We start from the raw sequence: 20,500 nt of genomic DNA, 5'->3' as shown, positions 1-20,500 counted from the left end.
ATATATATATACATACACATATATATACAAAGAAAGGTAATAGGCGCAGGACCGAATTGATTCAAGGTCTAAGAATGAGGGAAAATATACACATATAGGGTGTATGAGATTATACCAAACTCAGAATCTATCTGGCTAGTACACGTTTATAAATACTTTTGTTAACACTTTATATATAGTGCAATAATGATCACATATGAATAAATAAATATAAAAAAATATATATAAAAATAAATATAAAAACACTTCTATATTGAGAGACTATAGGAGTGTCAAAAAGTTAGTCCATACAATAACATATAAAAAAGGTTCGTTTACAACAGATATAGTTCATCAACAGTCCAGGTGCAACTAAAGATCTGTCTTCAATATCTGTTCCCAAAGGAGAAAAAAAATGTAGATGGTGAAGAAATTCCCCTCAGATAAGATATAGGAGACCAAGTAATCAATTTCAAGGTTCCCAGGTGAAGGAAAGAAACTCTGTTCCAATATTCAAACTAGTCGGAGTGCCCACAACCAGTGTTAATAGGTAAAATTCCTACTTACAAAAAGAAACCTCAATCAAATGAGGTAAGTGCCACATGAAAAGTAAAATTATGAGCTCCCCAGCTGGATAGTGATCCGCTATCTTCAGCTCCCTGGTGTAAATCAACTCTCCACTTTTTCCCCACGTCTCTCAAATCCTTCATACAGGACATTATATATATATATATATATATATATATATATACACACATACATACATACATACATAATCCCCAATGAAGGATAAGCACAGTCTTACGAAAAGTGTCTCAGCTGCCAGGGTGCACTTTTTACACACATTGAGATTACCATCATAGAAAAGGCACTCGCTGGTCTTTATAAAATGTAGTAATTTATTTTCAAATTCTTAGCAGAAAGACATAACGTTTCAGGGTGTATCATTACACCTTTGTCAAATGTCACAGCAGGATAAAAAAAACGTATCGCCAAAAGAACACCTAACACCACATACCATCACCCACCTTATATACAGATAAAAACAATCAGCTCCATCGCATCGGCCCATAGTGACGTCATCACGTACAACGTAAGCATGACGCATCACAGCCAATCGATTGGCCCTCTGTTACCATGGTAACCTATACACGGAAGCATAATCATGTATCCAGCTAAACGGGACATTGCTATATTACTAGCAGCGGAAGATGCCACTATTTCATCTGGTGACAAAAAGGCACAATACGGTGCATAACGTTACGTGGTATTCTTATCCAGAAAATTACCATCATATTCGTCACTAATTAGGCCAATATTAGCATCTGGTCCCATACCTAGGAGGATACTTACAGTCGGTGTAAAAAAAAAATACATAACGAAAACTCACAAAAAAAATAAATTAAAAAAAATCAAACAATTATATACATCCTATTGCAATAATATATAAGCACAGTGTTATAATCTCATTTGTATATAGCAACCCTATTCTTTTTGAAAAAATTTTTGAATAGAAAATCTTTTTTTTTTTTTTAAATATAGCCATCTATATAGAACTAATTCCCTTCATATATCAATTACTACCCCCTTCATGACTTGTGGGGTATAGGTAGAAACCCGTGGGTGCCCACTAGAACGAACATTCATGTTGGTCCCCACCAGGTATTTTCGTCTATTCAGCCAGCTGTTACAAAGTTCCACTAGTTGGTTATTTAGTGTAGAATGGCCCAAAATCCAGGAAGGTGTTTAATCCTCTTGGTATCAGAGTGTCCAAAGTGTAGATCCATTTAGTTTGCATTTGTAGGAGCTTTTTGGCTCTGTTGCCACCCCCCCTAGTGAGCAGATGAACATGATCTATCAGAATTGTTTTCAAGCTAGAGACTCCATGATTACATCTCACGAAATGGTGTGCCACTGGTTGATCCGAGTCCCCCTTTTTTTTCCTTATTATTGAGTCTGGCCATCTTCATAGACTATTACCTACAGCCAGTGGTGAAAGGTACCCCTGCATATTTACAGGATTCACCAAGTTTAGTTCCATCTCTGAAAAGTTATGTGGGGCTTCAGGCTGATGACGTTCTTGTCACCATGGATGTGGACAGCCTATACACCTCCATCCCCCATGGGGGGGGGGGGGTGGCGGCTGTCAGATCCATGGTGACTGAGAACCCCCTATATGAGGGACCTCCAATCAAATTTCTTTGTGAGTTGCTAACCCTATGCCTTGATAAGAATTTTTTTCGCTTTGAAAGGAATTATTATTTACAAATCTCTGGGACGGCCATGGGTTCAAACATGGCACCCTTGTATGCTAACTTTTACATGGCATTGTATGAGCAGGAGGCCATGAAACCGTTCACTAACCCCCAACATCAAATATTATGTACGTTACATTGATGATGTGTTCTTGGTGTGGGGGGGTAGTGTGAGTGATTTGGAGTCGGGGGTGTCATGTTTGAACTCAATAGACAATCCCATACGATTTAAATTGGAGTATAGTGAAATTTTCTATTCAAAAAGAATAGGGTTGCTATATACAAATGAGATTATTACACTGTGCTTATATATTACTGCAATAGGATGTATATAATTGTTTGATTTTTTTAATTTAATTTTTTTTGTGTTTTTTCGTTATGTATTTTTTTTTACACCGAGTGTAAGTATCCTTCTAGGTATGGGACCAGATGCTAATATTGGCCTAATGGGCGACGAATATGATGGTAATTTTCTGGATAAGAATACCACGTAGAGTTATGCAACGTATTGTGCCTTTTGTCACCAGATGAAATAGTGGCATCTTCCGCTGCTAGTAATATAGCAATGTCCCGTTTAGCTGGATACACAATTACGCTTCCGTGTATAGGTTACCATGGTAACAGAGGGTCAATCGATTGGCTGTGACGCGTCATGCTTACGTTGTAGAGTGATGACGTCACTATGGGCCGATGCGATGGAGCTGATTGTTTTTATCTGTATATAAGGTGGGAGATGGTATGTGGTGTTCTTTTGGGGATACGTTTTTTTGATCCTGCTGTGACATTTGACAAAGGTGTAATGATACACCGAAACATTATGTCTTTCTGCTAAGAATTTGAAAATAAATTACTACATTTTATAAAGACCAGCGAGTGCCTTTTCTATGATGGGAGTCATATATATATATATATATATATATATATATATATATATATATATATATATATATATATATATATATATATATATATATATATATATATATATATATATATATATATATACACACACATATATATACACACATACATACATATACACACACACAGTATATATACTTACATACACACACATACACACACACATTCAGTGTGTGTGTGTGTGTATATATATATATATATATATATATATATATTGTTGAGAATGAATAAAGAAATGCAACCAGCTCAATTTATATCACACCTTCATTTTGAAAAATGTATGACTCTATCCCACAAGGAAATATGCTATTTTATTATATCAGTGTCCCAAGAAGCATGCAAAATTAATTTCCTCATTTATTCCTAGTTGTGATAGGGCTTTCAAATTATAGATCCATTTGCATTCTTGTTGCAATAATATTTTATCAAGGTTGCCACCTCTTTCTTTTATGTCAATTTTTTGAAAGATTCAGGGGACTTTTTCAGATGATGCTGTGATTGCCCTGTAGCTCTATGTTGAGCATTTGCTATGATACAGGGGCAATTAAGGGCCTATACAGCTTCCTTGCCTGACGTACTCCTCAGCAAACTTTCAAATATCTCTTCCTTTCCCTTATATTTAACACTTCATAGTGTGCCTTATGGAAACCAAACTACAGAGTTTACTCCCTGTGATGTAACAGGAGAATTGGCATTTTCTTTTGCTGGACTTGAACTTTTATTCATACCATCATTTTTTATTTTTCATGAGAGCTCTCTTTTATTTAGTTCCACTAGTGCAGTATGGTTTAAACATAGGGTTATGTTGTATACATAGCCATTTTTTTACTGTTACAATAAATGCAATTATGTTTAGCATAAATTATTGCAAGTATGTAATTTTTTATATACTCCTAGTGTGCTGTATGTTTGTCTTCAGTGTTTGATCCATTAAAATATTTTTGGATTTAGTGTGTGCTGGATAGGATAGTCTATCTATTCTTTTTGAATCAATAATTTTTTATACTATCCCCTTGCACCGATTGCCTGTACATATTTTAACACAGGGAATTGAACTAATCTAACTAATTGTCAGTACTGGAGAGTGCTGACAACAATAATATATATAGTTCTGGGATCCAAGCACTCACTGTATATGCCAATTGCCTGGGTGCTCTCTATGGTAGATAGATAGAAACTTCAAGGAAAGAAGAGGCACTCACGGTGAGCTAAGCATATTGCACACTTTCAAATTGAGAAAGGTCCCTGCGAGGACCGAAACGTTGACTGAACCTGTATTGATGATATACAAATAAAACTTAAGTCTACTAAGTCCTGTGAGTGCCTCTTTCCTTGATGTGTATATATATATATATATATATATATATATATATTTATATATATACATATATATATGTTCAAAGAGAGCACTCTCACCTCCAAAAACAACAAATGCCAGGGTGCCAGCGGGTAAGTATATAGATAATGGAAGGCACTCTCTGGTCTTTTTGTGAGTAACTTTAATGAATAAAGAGTGACGTTTCGGGGGGACACTCCCCTTCCTCAGGGTCTGAGAAACATAAACATAGATATTGACGGCAGATAAGAGCCATAGGCCCAGCAAGTCTGCCCGACCTTACCTAACAGTATAAACTTATCTAGTTCGTAGGATAGCCTTATGCTTGTCCCATGCATTTTAAAAGTCCCCCACAGTGTTTGTTGCTACTACCTCTTGAGGAAGTTTATTCCATAAATCAATCACTCTTTCTGTAAATAAGTGCTTCCTCAAATTACTCCTGAATCTACTACCCTTTAGCTTGAGCTCATGACCCCTTGTTCTTGAATTTTCCATTTTATGTAAAATACCCACAGCCTCAGTTTTACTAAACCCTTTAATGCACTTGAAAGTTGCTATCATATCACCTCTTTCCCTTCTCTCCACTAAGCTATACATATTTAGGTCATTGAGCCTATCCTGGTAAGTTTTATTTGTTAGACCATGTACCATTTTGGTAGCCCTCCTTTGCACAGATTCAAGTTTGTTAATATCCTTCTGAAGATATGGCCTCCAGAACTGCACACAATACTCAAGATGAGGCCTAACTAATGATCTATAAAGTGGCATAAGAACCTTACTATTTCTGCTGCAAATACCTCTACCAATACATCCAAGCATTCTGCTAGCCTTACTCCCTGCATTACTACATTGTTTACTAAGTTTTAAATCATCTGAAATAATAATTCCTAAGTCCTGTTCCTCATCTGTAACAGTCAGTAAAGTGTCATTGAGTCTGTAATTAACATTTGGATTTTTCTTGACTAAATGCATTATTTTACACTTTGCTGTTTTAAACTTTAGATCCCAGTCGTTTGTCCAATCCTGCAATTGTTGTATATCACTTCTCATTTTGTCTACCCCCCCTGGAATATCCACTCTGTTACAAATTTTTGTATCATCTGCAAAGAGACATACTTTCCCCTGTAGCCCTTTGCTGATATCGCAGATAAATATGTTAAACAAAACAGGCCCCAGAACTGACCCCTGAGGAACACCACTGGTAATAGCCCCCTCTGCTGAATGAACTTCATTTACTAAGACACTTTGTTTTCTGTCCTTAAGCCAGCATTCCACCCAGTTCACAATTTTTGAATCTAGACCAAGGAGATACAGTTTGTGAATTAGTTTATTGTGTGGGACGGTGTCAAATGCTTTGCTGAAATCTATATATGCTACATCAACTGCTCGACCCTTGTCTAATACTTTTGTTACATAATCAAAGAAGTCGATTAGATTAGTCTGACATGATCTCCCTGAAGTAAAACCATGCTGATTTTGGTCCTCTAAATTGTTTGTCTTTATGCAAGTCATAATTCTTTCTTTTAAGAGGCTTTCCATTAATTTCCCTACTACTGAAGTTAAACTAACTGGCCTGTAGTTGCCAGATTCTTCTCTACTGCCCTTTTTATGAAGAGGTATTACATTTGCTATTCTCCAATCATCTGGGACAGCTCCTGTCAATAGTGACTGATTAAACAGATCAGTTAATGGGATAGTTAGCACTGATCGAAGTTCTTTTAAAACCTTTGGATGAATATTATCAGGACTCGCTGCCTTTTTAACATTTTTATTTGATAATGCTAACAAAACCTCATCCTCTGTAAAAAGATTACTGTTAAGCTTGTTTCTATTTTTCGTAGCATCCCTTAATGTAGACATTCTATATTCACAATCTTTTGTGAAAACAGAACAGAAGTAATCCTTGAGACAGTCTGCAATCTGCTTTATCTATCTATCTATCTATCTATCTATATATATATATATATATATATATATATATATATATATATATATATATATATATATACACACACACACGTTGATTGGCGTAGCCATGTTAGTCCAGAGATTTAGATATCAAAATAACAAGAGTATTGCATTGAGCAATGATACTTTTTTTATTGGACTAACTATACATTTATAAGATGACAAGCTTTCAGGAGAATGTCTTCCTTTTTCAAGTCTGAAGGAATATTGACCAATTTGATGGAATTTACAGATTATATCTTAAAACATAGGATGACTAAAAAGACAGAAATTGTTACAGAGGTCTGAATGCAGGGGGAGGAGGGGGTGTCATAAAAATCATGATGGGGGTTTAGGAGACAGAGGCAGACAGTGTCAGTAAAGGATAACAGACAGGGGAAATATATGGTTATACACAAAGCATATACTGACAAAGTCATATCAACATAGAATCAATATGTTATACACATACACACACACACACATACATATATATATATATATATATACATATATATATATATATATATATATATACACACACACACATACACATACTGTACATACATACATACACACACATACAAACACACACAGTAGGTTTATTCAGCACAGTAACACACATTTTTCAACAACAAATTTGAATCCAATCTGAAATACCTTCTTATAGGTCAAAGAAATAATTTGAGTAGAACAGATTGGCTTCTTTCCTTTGACATATACTTTTTGGTATATTCAGGGTTCCAAGTACATTATTTAGCAATTATTAACATTTAACCAGGACTGCATTTTGCACTAGGCCAATCTGGTATGTGCCTAGAGCAGCAGGATTTATGGGAGGCGGCAAATTCTGAGAGGTATTTCTATGACACAATACCTTCCAATATCAGCGCTTCCATCTTTTATGCATCAATTGCATTACAAATGATCCCTGATTGTTTTGTAGGATGCCTGACCCCTCAATGGGTCTATAAATAAATAAGCTAGGCTGATATGAGCTTTGTTGGGGGTAGGGAGAGTTGGCGCAGCTGTGCCTAGAGCAGCGCAAAAATTAAATACATTAAAGTAACAACAAAAAATAACGCACTCTGCTCAGGAAGAGGTGCCGACAGGATCACACTATGCAGTCTCTTTGTTTCACTGACGCTCTCTGAGATTTTTTCAATGTTTTGCCGAATCTCTTCAATCTAAATGGCAGAAAAAGAAAAGTTTTTTTTTAAAGAGGAAATGATGGATTGACAAAAGACACTAAAAGACAGCCAGGGAGTGATAAGAATATACAAACTAGGCCATGTGTCACTAGGTTTTATTTCTTACCAAGCAACATTCTGTAACTGATTCATAAATTATTATCAAAGTATAGCATCTTGCATGAGGCATCTATTTGAAACCAGGAGGTTTTAAAGAACCATTAAAGGGGCACTAAACACAAATTGTAAACTACATCATCATTATAAACCTTGATATATAAAGAATAATTTGCACTGAAAACGGCAGCTTTATTTTGTCAAGAGTAAATTTTGTATGCTTATTCTTTTCACTAATTTCCCTGTACCCCAGAACAAAAAAAAAACCCTGCTAACCAATCAAAAACTAATATTCAGACTGAGGTAGCCTGCCATCCTGTATTTTCTTAAGGTGGTTTAGCACTGATTAAACTTGGTTACTATTGCAAAGAATAATTTGCCTATCATGATCGTTTATGTAAAACTGATAATCCACCTTTTAAAAGCATGTGACACCATTGCATTTTAGGGAGGGAGGGAGAGAGGGAGGGAAAAGTAAACAAAAGCTTTCTATAAATTGCCTTAAAAGTATTAACCCAAGCCTCCCTGGGAGAAAGTAAAACAAACATTTTTTTAGATTTATTTTACAACGAAAGGCTGCAAAATAAATAATGTAGGTATATTGCAATAATGTTTCACTTGCAATAATGAAACATTTTATGTGTTGTTCAAATGTCAAGTTTAATGGTCTTTTCAATACAGTAGAATTGCATAGTCAATTGGTACAAAGACAATGCCATAGAATTTTAAATGATCAGTAGATTATTTCTGACAAATTTCAAACTTTACTTCAATTTGCTAGCCCCCTGTATCATGTGACAGCCATCAGCCAATCACAGACTAATATGTATACACTGGGAACTTTTGCTCTTGCTCAGTAGCAGATGGTGCCTCACTTTGTTTGCGCACTTTGTTAATGTAAGTCAATTGGAACGTAATACTGCATGCTCTTTCTGATTCATGAAAGTTTTTTTTTTCTTTCATGATTCAGACAGAGCTTGCAGTTTTAGAAAAAAAAAACCTTTCCAATTTACTTCTATTACCATATTTGCTTCATTCTCTTGGTATCCTTTATTTAGGAAGCAGCAACACCCTACTGGGAGGTAGCTGAACACAGTGAAGCCAATGACAAGAGGCATATATGTGCAACCACCAATCAGCAGACCTTGCTCCTGATCCTACCTAGGTATGTTTTTCAACAAAGGATACCACGAGAAGGAAACAAATTAGATAATAGAAGTAAATTAGTAAACTGTTTAAAATTGCATGCTCAATTTGAATAATTAAATATTAAATTTTGACTTTATTGTCCCTTTAAGGTGCAAAGATTGGAAACCACTGCTGTAAAACATCATCTTAAATACTAAATTTGATACAGGAACATGTAATGGTCTCATATTGTCCAGCCATGAACAAAGCATTGTGGCTATGTGCATATTCCTTACAGTGTAGTCCCCCACTAGCATGAGATTTTGGATAACCTGTTCTATACTGTTACAAACAAACCAAGAGGATGAGGTAGTTTGGAATACAAGACTTTGACCTAGGACTGATACCAGGGTCATATCTCTTTCATTGCTATAATACAAAAATCAATAATCAGTGGCTTATACTTAATAGAAATCATTGCAAATATATATTATTCATCATTTTTAAAAACATTTTCCTTTTTTTTTTTTTGCAGTGTCTATTACTTCCTGTCACAGCTCTACAAGGTGGTCTCTATAGGATGGCACATCTAGCTTGATGTCATAAATCTTCTAGAGACAGGAAGTCAGGTTCTGCCCATGCTCAGAAATGGCAGAATGTAACCTAAGTTCTCAGCATGTCTGCTTCATTATCTAGAAGAAGGGGCTACACTGAGAATTTCCTTTTTTTCATGAAAACAAATAAGTTGTTTGCTGTTTTTTAGCACAATCTGTTTAATTTTATGTTTACTTTAACATGTATTTTTTTCAAATCCCTTTAATACGCTCCTTGAAGGGACATGAAACCCAAACATTTTCTTTCATGATACAGATAGAGAATACAATTTTAAACAGCATTCCAATTTGCTTTTATTATTTAATTTGCTTCATTCTTCAGATATCCTTTGTGGAAACAGCAATACTCATGGGTGAGCCAATCACACAAGGCATCTATGTGCAGCCACCAATCAGCAACTACTGGGCCTATTTAGAGATGCCTTTCAACAAAGGATATCAAGAGAATGAAGCAAATTAGCTAATAGAAGTAAATTGGAAAATTGTTTTTAAAATGGAAGAAAAAATGTAGGTTTCATATCCCTTTAATTTTGACAGGGTCCATGTTACTACTAAATAAAGAAGGAATCAGGAGTCAGTCTCAGCAGTGTGGATAAAAGCAAGACTTTATTCTTATTCAGATTAAAAAATTAATTACAGGATGATAAGACCGGCTGGCCTTACGCGTTTCAGCGTTGGGTGTATTCATAGACCATCCATGTTACTACTCTATCATTTGACTGAACATTAGAGATTTTAGGACTTAGGCAGTTAAAGGGACAGCAAACCCAATATTTTTTCAATGATTCATACAGGGCATACAATTTTAAACAACTATACAATTTACCTATATTATGAAATTTGCTTCATTCTCTTGGTATCCTTTGTTGAAGGAGTAACAATGCACTGCTTGGAGCTATCTAGACACATCAGGTGGTCTGGTGACAAGAAGCATGTATGTGCAGCCACCAATTAGCAGCTAGCTTCCATTATAGCATTGCTGCTTCTGAGCCTACCTAGGTATGATTTTCAACAAAGGATATTAAGAGAACAAAGTCAATTAACGAATAGAAGCTTATTAGAAAGTTATTTAAAGCAGTATACTTTAACTTTTTAAAGGCTTGAAAAGTCAAAATTAAACTTCCATGATTTAGATAAAGGGGCACCAAACATAATTTTTTTTTCACGATTCAGATAGAGCATGCAATTTTAAGCAACTTTCTAATTTACTCCTATTATAATTTTTTCTTTGTTCTCTTGCTATCTTTATTTGAAAAAGAAGGCATCTAAGCTTCTTTTTTTGGTTCAGAACTCTGAACAGCACTTTTTTATTGGTGGATGAATTTATCCACCAATCAGTAAAAACAACCCAGGTTGTTCACCGAAAATGGGCCGGCATCTAAACTTACATTTTTGCATTTCAAATAAAGATACCAAGAGAATGAAGAAAATTTGATAATAGGAGTAAATTAGAAAGCTGTTTAAAATGTCATGCTCTATCTGAATCACAAAAGAAAAAATTTGGGTTTAGTGTCCCTTTAACAGAAACAATAAGGAAATTTTTTTTATCTAAACAGCAATATTGTGATTTTATATAAAGCTTGTTGAAGACACTGTGTGTGATGTTTGTATCACTGAATTTTGACCAAGTCTGCACTTGTTTGTTATACTCAAACAATTTTGAGGTGTGTAACTCAATATTTGCTTTAAAATGTTATGACTACAAGCATTTATGTCTGTGCTGTTTCCATACCTTTGTTAAGAAATAAGATAACATAAATAAATTAAATTCACAATAACCAGTTTTAACCGTGTTCCTTTACTTGGTGTTCACTCATTTCTTTCCTCACCTGTGAGAAGAAGTCATCCATAAAAGCGGCATTATCAATGGAGATGTCAACTTCCTCTGTGTCATCAGTGTCCTGAGTCTATGGCAGAATATAGCACAATATTACACAGTACACAAACAATAGGGACACACAACATATTACTGTATCAAACAGACTCACACAGTATATCACAATGCTGTACAGAACCATGCAGCATTCCACAGTTGTCTACAGACCTATTTCTTAATATTGTGTTTAAATCCCTAGGAGTAGCTCTTGTGAGAAATATTGGATTCATGGGTGTACAAAAGGGGGAGACCCATAAAGGAAAAGAGGGGTTATAAAAGTAACTTTTAAAGTACCACTAAATACAGTAGAATTTCATAATTAACATGCATTATAAAAAGACAATGCAATAATGCACTGTGAATTTCAAATAGGCAGTAGATTTTTTTTTTCTTACAAATTTGATTCTTTCCACATATGCCAGTCTCCTGTATCATGTGACAGCCATCAGCTAATCACAGACTAGTATACGTATACCCTATGAACTTGTGCACATGCTCAGTTGCAGCTGGTGCCTCAGAAAGTGTGTATATAACAGGAATGTGCAAAATTTGATCATAGAAGTTCATTGGTCTCTTAAAATAGCTGCTCTATCTGAATCATGAAAGTTTAAATTTTGACTTTAGTGTCCCTTAAAGTATATTAAGGGGCTTCGTAACGAGGTTGTGAGTATGTTTCACAAAAATAAAAATTCAAGAACAAGAGGTCACAATCTCAAGCTGAAGGGTAGTAGATTCAGGAGTAATTTGCGTAAGCACTTCTTTACATAAATAATTTACAGAATAAACTTCCATTAGAGGTGGTAATGACAAACAATGTAGAGGACTTCAAGAATGCCTGGGATAAGCATACGGCTATCCTACAAACTAGATACGTTTAAACTTGTAGTACATTTTGGGCAGACTTGGGCCTATGGAAAAATACCATCCCCCCTGAAATCTTGCTCTTTATATCTAAGCATAAGCATTTACTGGAGTTACATTTTGATGTCAACCATCCACCATTTTTAAAATAATACACACCTCTATACACATTGCCACTGATATTATTTTGTATGGGTATTTTTTTTCTCATTTCCAAAACCCCTGTTAAATGAAAATATTCCTATAGATGTCTATGTTTGAGGGCTCTGAAATATCAGATTTGATATGTCACCATCTCCAGGTACTAACCATAATCCCAATTCCTAAATTTAACACTCACATCAAGCTAGTTGGCCACAACATTCTTGCAATAAGATCTTAGCACATGAGATTTAAGCATGCAACATTCTGTCGACAAGATTATGGTTGGGGATCTTGCATCATTATAACTTCAGACCATATGCAATAGGTATGCTAGGATGTATCTGTTTTTGGTTGTTTTTTTTTTTTATTTGCTATGACGTAGATTCAGCTAAAATAGCCAGGAGTTCATATTGAAAACTATTTAGCCAAAATGTATAACCGGTAAAGGGAATTGCCAGAACTGTGCCACCATTAAAAGCACCAACTTACGTTTACCATTGTGAAAGGTACTAAAGTACCAAATAAAGTAACAAAGCATAATATATAAAGTGTGCCATACTGAAGTATGCCATGTAAAGAGTACTAATGTTAAACATTGCTAGGTAAAGCACCACAGTAAAATATTACAGATAATGTATAACATTGGCTGTGCCAGGTAACATCTATCATTGTGAAATGTTAAAAGAAAAGTGTGCCAAACAAATTAGTCATGCCACAGAGCAATTAGCCTTTTAAACAATATTAAATTAAGTCAGATGCAGAGAGCCAGTTTGTCTTTTCCTGATAATACAATTATTTTTTCCAATGAGGCAGAAGAAACAGTTACTATGTATATCATATTGATGTAACAAACCATGTAGCATATCATAAGAATCTAAAGAAAGACACATCAGGCTATAAAAGTCACATTCAGCATATCACAGTGATGTCAAGAACTATGCAATATATTACTGTGTGTGTGATAAATGGCTGAACAGGAACTAACTTTATGCAACTCATTTTAAAGAAAACACTTTTTTGTTTTTCATTTTTGTCTGCCAGTCTATATAGATATTCATTAGCAGTACCCCTGACTGACACTGAGCCCTGTTGTCAGACAGGAATTGGGAATGTGTCTAATATCTATAAAGAAGGACAAAATGTATGGAACTAGGCAGCCCATCACTGGAGACTATAGAACCAGGCGGCCCTTCACTGGAGACTATGGAACCAGGCGGCCCTTCACTGGAGACTATGGAACCAGGCGGCCCTTCACTGGAGACTATGGAACCAGGCGGCCCTACACTGGAGCCTATGGAACCAGGTGGCCCTACACTGGAGCCTATGGAACCAGGCGGCCCTTCACTGGAGCCTATGGAACCAGGCAGCCCTTCACTGGAGCCTATGGAACCAGGAGGCCCTTCACTGGAGCCTATGGAACCAGGAGGCCCATCACTGGAGACTATGGAACCAGGCAGCCCATCACTATAGAATATGGATCTAGTCAGGCAGCCCATCACTAGATACTATGGAACCAGAAAGCTCATTACTGTAGAATATGGATCCAGGCAAGGCAGGCAGCCCATCACTGGAGACTCGGGAACCAGGCAGCCCATCATTGGAGACTCGGGAACCAGGCAGCCCATCACTGGAGACTTGGAAACCAGGCAGCCTATCCCTTGAGACTCGGGAACAAGGCAGCCCATTGCTAGAGTGTATAGAACCAGGCATCCTATCACTGGAGAGTATGGAACCAGGCAGCCCATCACTGGAGAGTATGGAACCAGGCAGCCTATCACTGGAGAGTATGGAACCAGGCAGCCTATCACTGGAGAGTATGGAACCAGGCAGCCTATCACTGGAGAGTATGGAACCAGGCAACCTATTACTGGAGAGTATGGAACCAGGCAACCTATTACTGGAGAGTATGGAACCAGGCAACCTATTACTGGAGAGTATGGAACCAGGCAGCCTATCACTGGAGAGTATGGAACCAGGCAGCCTATCACTAGAGAGTATAGAACCAGGCAGCCCATCACTAGGATGTGTGGAACCATTCAGCGTATCACAGTGATGTAACGAATCAATGCACCATGGAACTGTCATGTACATAAGCATACCACACTGGTGTAAAGATGCATACAGCATATGACAAATAGGTGCCAAAAAAAAAAGAATCGTAGAACAATGATGTACAGAACCACACAGCATGTTAAAGTGATGTACACAACATATTACAGTAGTGCACAGAAGCACAAAGCGTATCAATGTATAGAACAGCATGTCCCCCTGACGTAAGAAACCATAAGTGATCTGAAGAACCATTTAGCAAATTACAGTGGTGCACAGCAATATAAAGAACATACAACAATTTACAGTGAATTACTGAACACCACAGCATATTGAAGTAATAGTGTATAGAAACATGCATTATATTATAGTCACGTAAAGCCAGCATATCACAGGTCTCTGAACACACAAGTAGGTCTAGACTAGGGATGATCACATTACTTTTTATTTTCTATTGACTTTCATTTAGTACTGTGTTGTGCTAAATGTTAAATAACATTGTGTTCACGCCCAAGGAATTATCTATATGGCCCACATGGATTAGCAGTATCCTGTTGTGAAAAGCAAATAAAAAACCAAGTGATAAGAGGCTGTCTATAGTGGCTTAGAAACAGGCAAAAATATAGACGTTTAAAGATTATAAAGTATATAAATATAACAATGTTGGTTGTGCAAAGCTGGGGAATGGGTAGTAAAGGCATGATCTATCTTTTTAACCCCTTAAGGACCGGGCACTTCAGACTAAAACTTCCCTAAAAGACCAGAGCATTTTTTACATCACTACATTTAAACAGAAATATCGCCTTTTTTTTTTTATTATTTAACATGGCCTGTTTTTACAATATGGGACAGAATCCAAAGACAGGAGGTAAAAAAAATCAGGACTGTCCCAGGAAAATAAGGACAGGTGGAAAGTATGGTAATACAGTATACAGTGTATTGCAATAATACTAGACATGTGCACAGCTAAAAAATTCCTTTTCGATTCAGATTTTTTCTAATTTCATTTTGGATTAATTCGAATTCGGATACATTTGAATCTATTTGATTCGGATTTGAATAAATTTGGATGTATTCGTTTCGGATTCAATTCGTAAATTCGGAAGTTCGGTATGTGTTACGTTAATTCAGATGGTTCTAAGTTATACAAACGGAATTATTTCACTGTTCTATCTCACTAAATTAAATTTTTATATTGAATTGAGATTAGGTCATGGCCATTCGAATGCAACAAATAAATCCGAACTAATTCAGATTTATTCATTACAAATGCATTCAGATTAGTTTAGTTTTGTTGCTAGGGTAAATCGGAAATTCAAATCAATTCGAATCTCTGAATTTGGTGAATTCGTCCGAATTTCAATTCGGAATGAAACAAAACGCACGTCTAAATAATACACAGAACCATTATGCATGTAATCATATACAGATATAATGTAGGATATCCGAGTGATGTGCAGAAGTACAGTGATGTAAATGCATTGTTTCACCAACCGCTGTCCTCAAGTAACCCCAACAGGCCAGGTTTTCATTATAGCTGAAACAGTGCACAGGTGAAATAATCAGCTGATGGGTGAGAGGAAGTTAACCATGTAACCATGGTTACTGATCAGCTGATTACTTCACCTATGCACTGGTTAAGCTATAATGAAAACCTGGCCTGTTGGGGGTACTTGAGGACAACAGTTAACACTGATGTAAACCACCAAATAACTTTTTAGAGTAAAGAAACAAGTAAAGACCAACATAGCATATCACAGTGATATACAAAACCATGTGTCTTACAACAGCATAAGGCAATTACGCTCAAATAATAAAACAATGCTGCATATTATATTGAAGAACCAGACTAAGTCACATCGAAGTTAAATAGAATATTTAGGTGTCTTACAGTGATGTACAATGAGAGAATTCTCTCCAATTCCTGATTTGGAACATATTCATTAAAGGGACACTACACCCAATTTTTTTTTCTTTCATGGTTCAGATAGAGCATGCAATTTTAAGCAACTTTGTAATTTACTCCTATTATCAATTTTTCTTTGTTCTCTTGTTATCTTTATTTAAAAAGCAGGAATGCGATGCATAGGAGCCAGTCGATTTTTGTTTGAGAACCTGGGTTATGCTTGCTTATTGGTGGGTAAATGTCAGCCTCCAATAAGCAAACGCTATCCATGGTGCTGAACCTAAAATGGACTGGCTGTTAAGATTTACATTCCTGCTTTTAAAATAAAGATAGCAAGAGAACGAAGAAAAATTGATAATAGGAGTAAATTAGGAAGTTGCCTAAAATTGCTGCTCTATTTGAATCATGAAAGAAAAACATTTGGGTTCAGTGCAAGATCTGCTACATGTTGTGAATAGCCCCATAGATTTATATTAGAAAAAAACTGAGGAAGCATTTAGCTTATAAAATATGGGTCAGTATGTTAAAACTGAGCACAGTGCTACATAGGTCTAATTCCAGCTAACTGTTGTCGTTATCAGTTGTATTCAGTCTCACTGTCTCGTACCATATCATTGCCTTGTATTAAGTCTATTTCTTTTATATTTATACTATAATCTATCTGTGATCTCTGTGTCATTTCTGCCCTCTCATCTCTTGTGTTGTTCCTTTCTCTGGCTGTCTCTTTTAGCTGTGTCTGGCGGTCTCTATGTGCAGATGGTCAGTGGATAATCCTCTAATACCTATAACACGTTATTAAAGGTTTTTACTTTGAGGTGGGGGAGGGGAGGGAGACAGATCTTTTATAAAAAAAGAAGAAAAAAAAAGTAATAGTTAAATCTGGAATGAGATTGCATAGTATACATGAAATTTAGAAAGTGGAGTAATAATCTAGGATGTGGCTGCACAGTATACAGGAAATCTCAATAAAAAACCCATAAAATTACTCTCAATACAGGGTTGGATAAAATTATGTTTGCTTACAAAAATGGCTCATAGAGATCTCATTAATAAGACAACCAAGAATAATATCAAGGTTGTGATAACTCAGTATAGAAAGAAATAGCAAGACAGCAAATATAACAAGTGTCCGTGTGTCAAAAATCCAATAATTAAAGGGATAAGAAAGTCAAAATTAAACGTGCATGATTCAGATAGAGCATGTCATTTTAAGACACTTTTAAATTCACTTCTATTTTCAAATGTGCTTCGTTCTCTTAGTATCCCTTGTTAAAAAACGAATATGCACATATCATACACTAGTGGGAGCTGCCGCTAATTGGTGCCTGCACACATTTGTCTCTTGTGATTGGCTAAATAGATATTTTCAGCTTCCTGTCAGTAGTGCAATGCTGTCCCTTCAGCAATGGATAACAAGAGAATGAAGAAAATTTGATAATAAAATTAAATTGGAAAGTTGTTTAAAATTGTATGTTCTATCTGAATCATAAAAGAAAATTTTGGGGTTTACTATTCCTTTAAAGGGACATGAAACCCAAAAATTTTCTGTCATGATTCAGATAGAGAATACAATTTTAAACAACTTTCTAATTTACTTCGATTATCTAATCTGTTTAATTCTCTTGGTATCATTTGTTGAAGGAGCAGCAATGCACTTATGGTTTCTAACTGCACACGTGTGAGCCAATCACAATCGATATATATATATATATATATATATAGATAGATATATATATATATGCAGCCACCAATCAACAGCTAGAACCTAGGTTCTCTTCTGCTCTGGAGCTTGCCTAGATAAAACTTTCAGCAAAGGATAACAATAGAATGAAGCAAATTAAATAATAGAAGTAAATTGGAAAGTTGTTTAAAATCTTATCTATCTGAATAATGGAAGAAATATTTTGGGTTTCATGTCTCTATATTTCCAGAGCCAAACAAATTGACCTTTTTGACAAAAATGCTAAATAAAAGAAAATCTGCATATTTTAAAAAGGAAATGCAGTGTAGAAATCAGCCGAAATAAAAAGGGAGACCGTACAATATACAGTACAGTAATATTTCTCAGTAGCTCAAGGTAGATAAGTAACATAAAAAGGCAGTTTATGTACACAGAAACCCCATAAGTAATTTTTACGCTTTAACAAAAAATACCAATAGAACAAAGCAAATTTGATAATTGATGTATACTGGAATGTTGTTTAAAATTGAATGCTCTCTCTGAGTCGTGAAAGTTTCATTTTTCTTTTACTGACCAAAGGGTCAGTAAAGTGAAAATTTTCCATTAAACAACCTTTATATAAAGATATTTCTTTGCCATTTCCATTAAAAGGCTGTACCCAATAAATCTAATCCCCATTCTGTAAAGTAGAACAGTTAAAAATAATCTCCAAATCTCACACACATGATAACATTAATAAAAGGCTTTTGGTTTATATAGAGATGACCCAGAACTGAGAATGAGAGTTCACAAGGGGCGTATTTTGGCCTAGGCAAGCAAGTCACTGGACTGTGTACGATGATAAATTTATAAATAAGAAGAAGCGATAATATTGCATACTAACTTGATTTGGAACATAGCATTATATGGAATATCTAAGTCGAATCAAGCAAAGCCTGATACAAAGATACCACCTTAGGAACCGCATTTCGAATACAACCTTAAACTCAATCAATTAAATTAGAACCAATAAGGAGAAAGCATGACCTTTAAATACGAATGTTTGAATAAGCCACACTTATCTTGATAAAGCCCTCCTGTAGGGTAAAACGCGTCAAAACCCCATAAGTAATTGATCAGCATAAAGTCAGCCCAATAAATAGATATTGTGTAAGATGGGTGTAGTGTCGAAAGCTGCGACCCGATGGAATGTGCGACCGTGACGTCGCCATATTCCTGAGCACACACGTGACTGGTTGACCACCAATCACCTGCTAGAGACACCACCTTCCGTCACGGTCGCACATTCCGTCGGCTTGCCTGACTCACACTACTGTAACTAAACGACCTACACATTGTTTTACAAATAGCGGCCTGCAGACACTTATACAAATGCCATAAAGAGCCTAGGTAAGAGGGGCCCACCAAGCTGAATACGCTTATTTACAAGATCTCCTGCAGGGAGGACTCCCATATCTCAGGAGCGCTAGTGCCATAATGTTATTTCTAGGTCAGTCCAGCACAGGTGCATGAAAAAGTTCAGTTTGTAGAAAAACATTGCTAAACTTGCAATCTCAGAATTTATGTCAAGTATATAAAATGATGGCACTAGCGCTCCTGAGATAAAAGGGGCCCACCAAGTTGAATAAGCGTATTTACAAGATCTGCAGGGAGGCCTCACATATCTCAGGAGCGCTAGTGTCATCATTTTATATACTTGACATAAATCCCGAGATTGCAAGTTTGGCAATGTTTTCCTACAAACTGAACTTTTCCATGCACCTGTGTTGGACGGACGCTCCTGAGATATTCGAGTCCATCCTGCAGGAGATCTTGTAAATACGCGTATTCAGCTTGGTGGGCCTCTCTTACCTAGTCTCTTTATGGCCTTTGTATAAGTGGCTGTCACGGTCGCACATCCCATCGGGTTGCAGATTTCGACACTACATAGGAACTAATAAACCCATCGTCTTCTTAGAAACTAGTGATTGATTAACCATATGCATATTATAAGGGACAGTTAAGTCAAATTAAAATTTTCATGATTCAGATAGAGCATGCAATTTTAATCAATTTTCTAATTTGCTTATATTATCAATGTTTCTTTGTTCACTTGGCATCTTTTGATGAAAAGCAGGGATGTAAGGCTCAGGAGCGTGCACGTGTCTGGAGCAATATATGGCAGCATTTTTGGAAGAATGTTATCCATTTGCAAAAGCACTAGATGGCAGCACTATTTCCCGTCATGTAGTGCTCCAGACTCCTACCTATGTATCTCTTCAACAAAGAATACCATGGGAACAAGGCAAATTTGATAATAGAAGTAAAATGGAAAAAAAAAATGATATGCTCTGACTGAATAACAAAAGAAAATGTTTGTGTTTCATATCCCTTTAAACAACTTTCCAATTTACTTCTATTATCAAATTAGTTTTTTCCTTTTAGTATCCTTTGTCAAAGAGCATACCTACATAGGGTCAGAAGCAGCAATGTTGGGCTGGGAGCTAGCTGCTGATT

General features: G+C 36.0%; 1 protein-coding gene across 2 annotated transcripts in view; it reads right to left on the bottom strand.

Annotated features, from left to right (window-relative positions):
* Nucleotides 1–20,500, bottom strand: part of STX3 (syntaxin 3) — a 113,011-nt gene that overhangs the window by 65,174 nt on the left and 27,337 nt on the right. For both annotated transcript variants that reach the window (XM_053692290.1, XM_053692289.1), the window contains exons 2-3: nucleotides 11,317–11,394; nucleotides 7,526–7,625 (exon numbers count right to left, since the gene is read on the bottom strand). In XM_053692290.1, coding sequence (XP_053548265.1) covers nucleotides 7,526–7,625; nucleotides 11,317–11,394 — 178 coding nt within the window. The remainder of the gene's footprint in view (nucleotides 1–7,525; nucleotides 7,626–11,316; nucleotides 11,395–20,500) is intronic.

This window comes from Bombina bombina, chromosome 9 (genome assembly GCF_027579735.1).
Source record: "Bombina bombina isolate aBomBom1 chromosome 9, aBomBom1.pri, whole genome shotgun sequence".
Classification (NCBI taxonomy): Eukaryota; Metazoa; Chordata; class Amphibia; order Anura; family Bombinatoridae; genus Bombina; species Bombina bombina.
The sequence above is the reverse complement of the archived record's forward strand: the minus strand, read 5'-3'. Positions and strand labels throughout refer to the sequence as shown.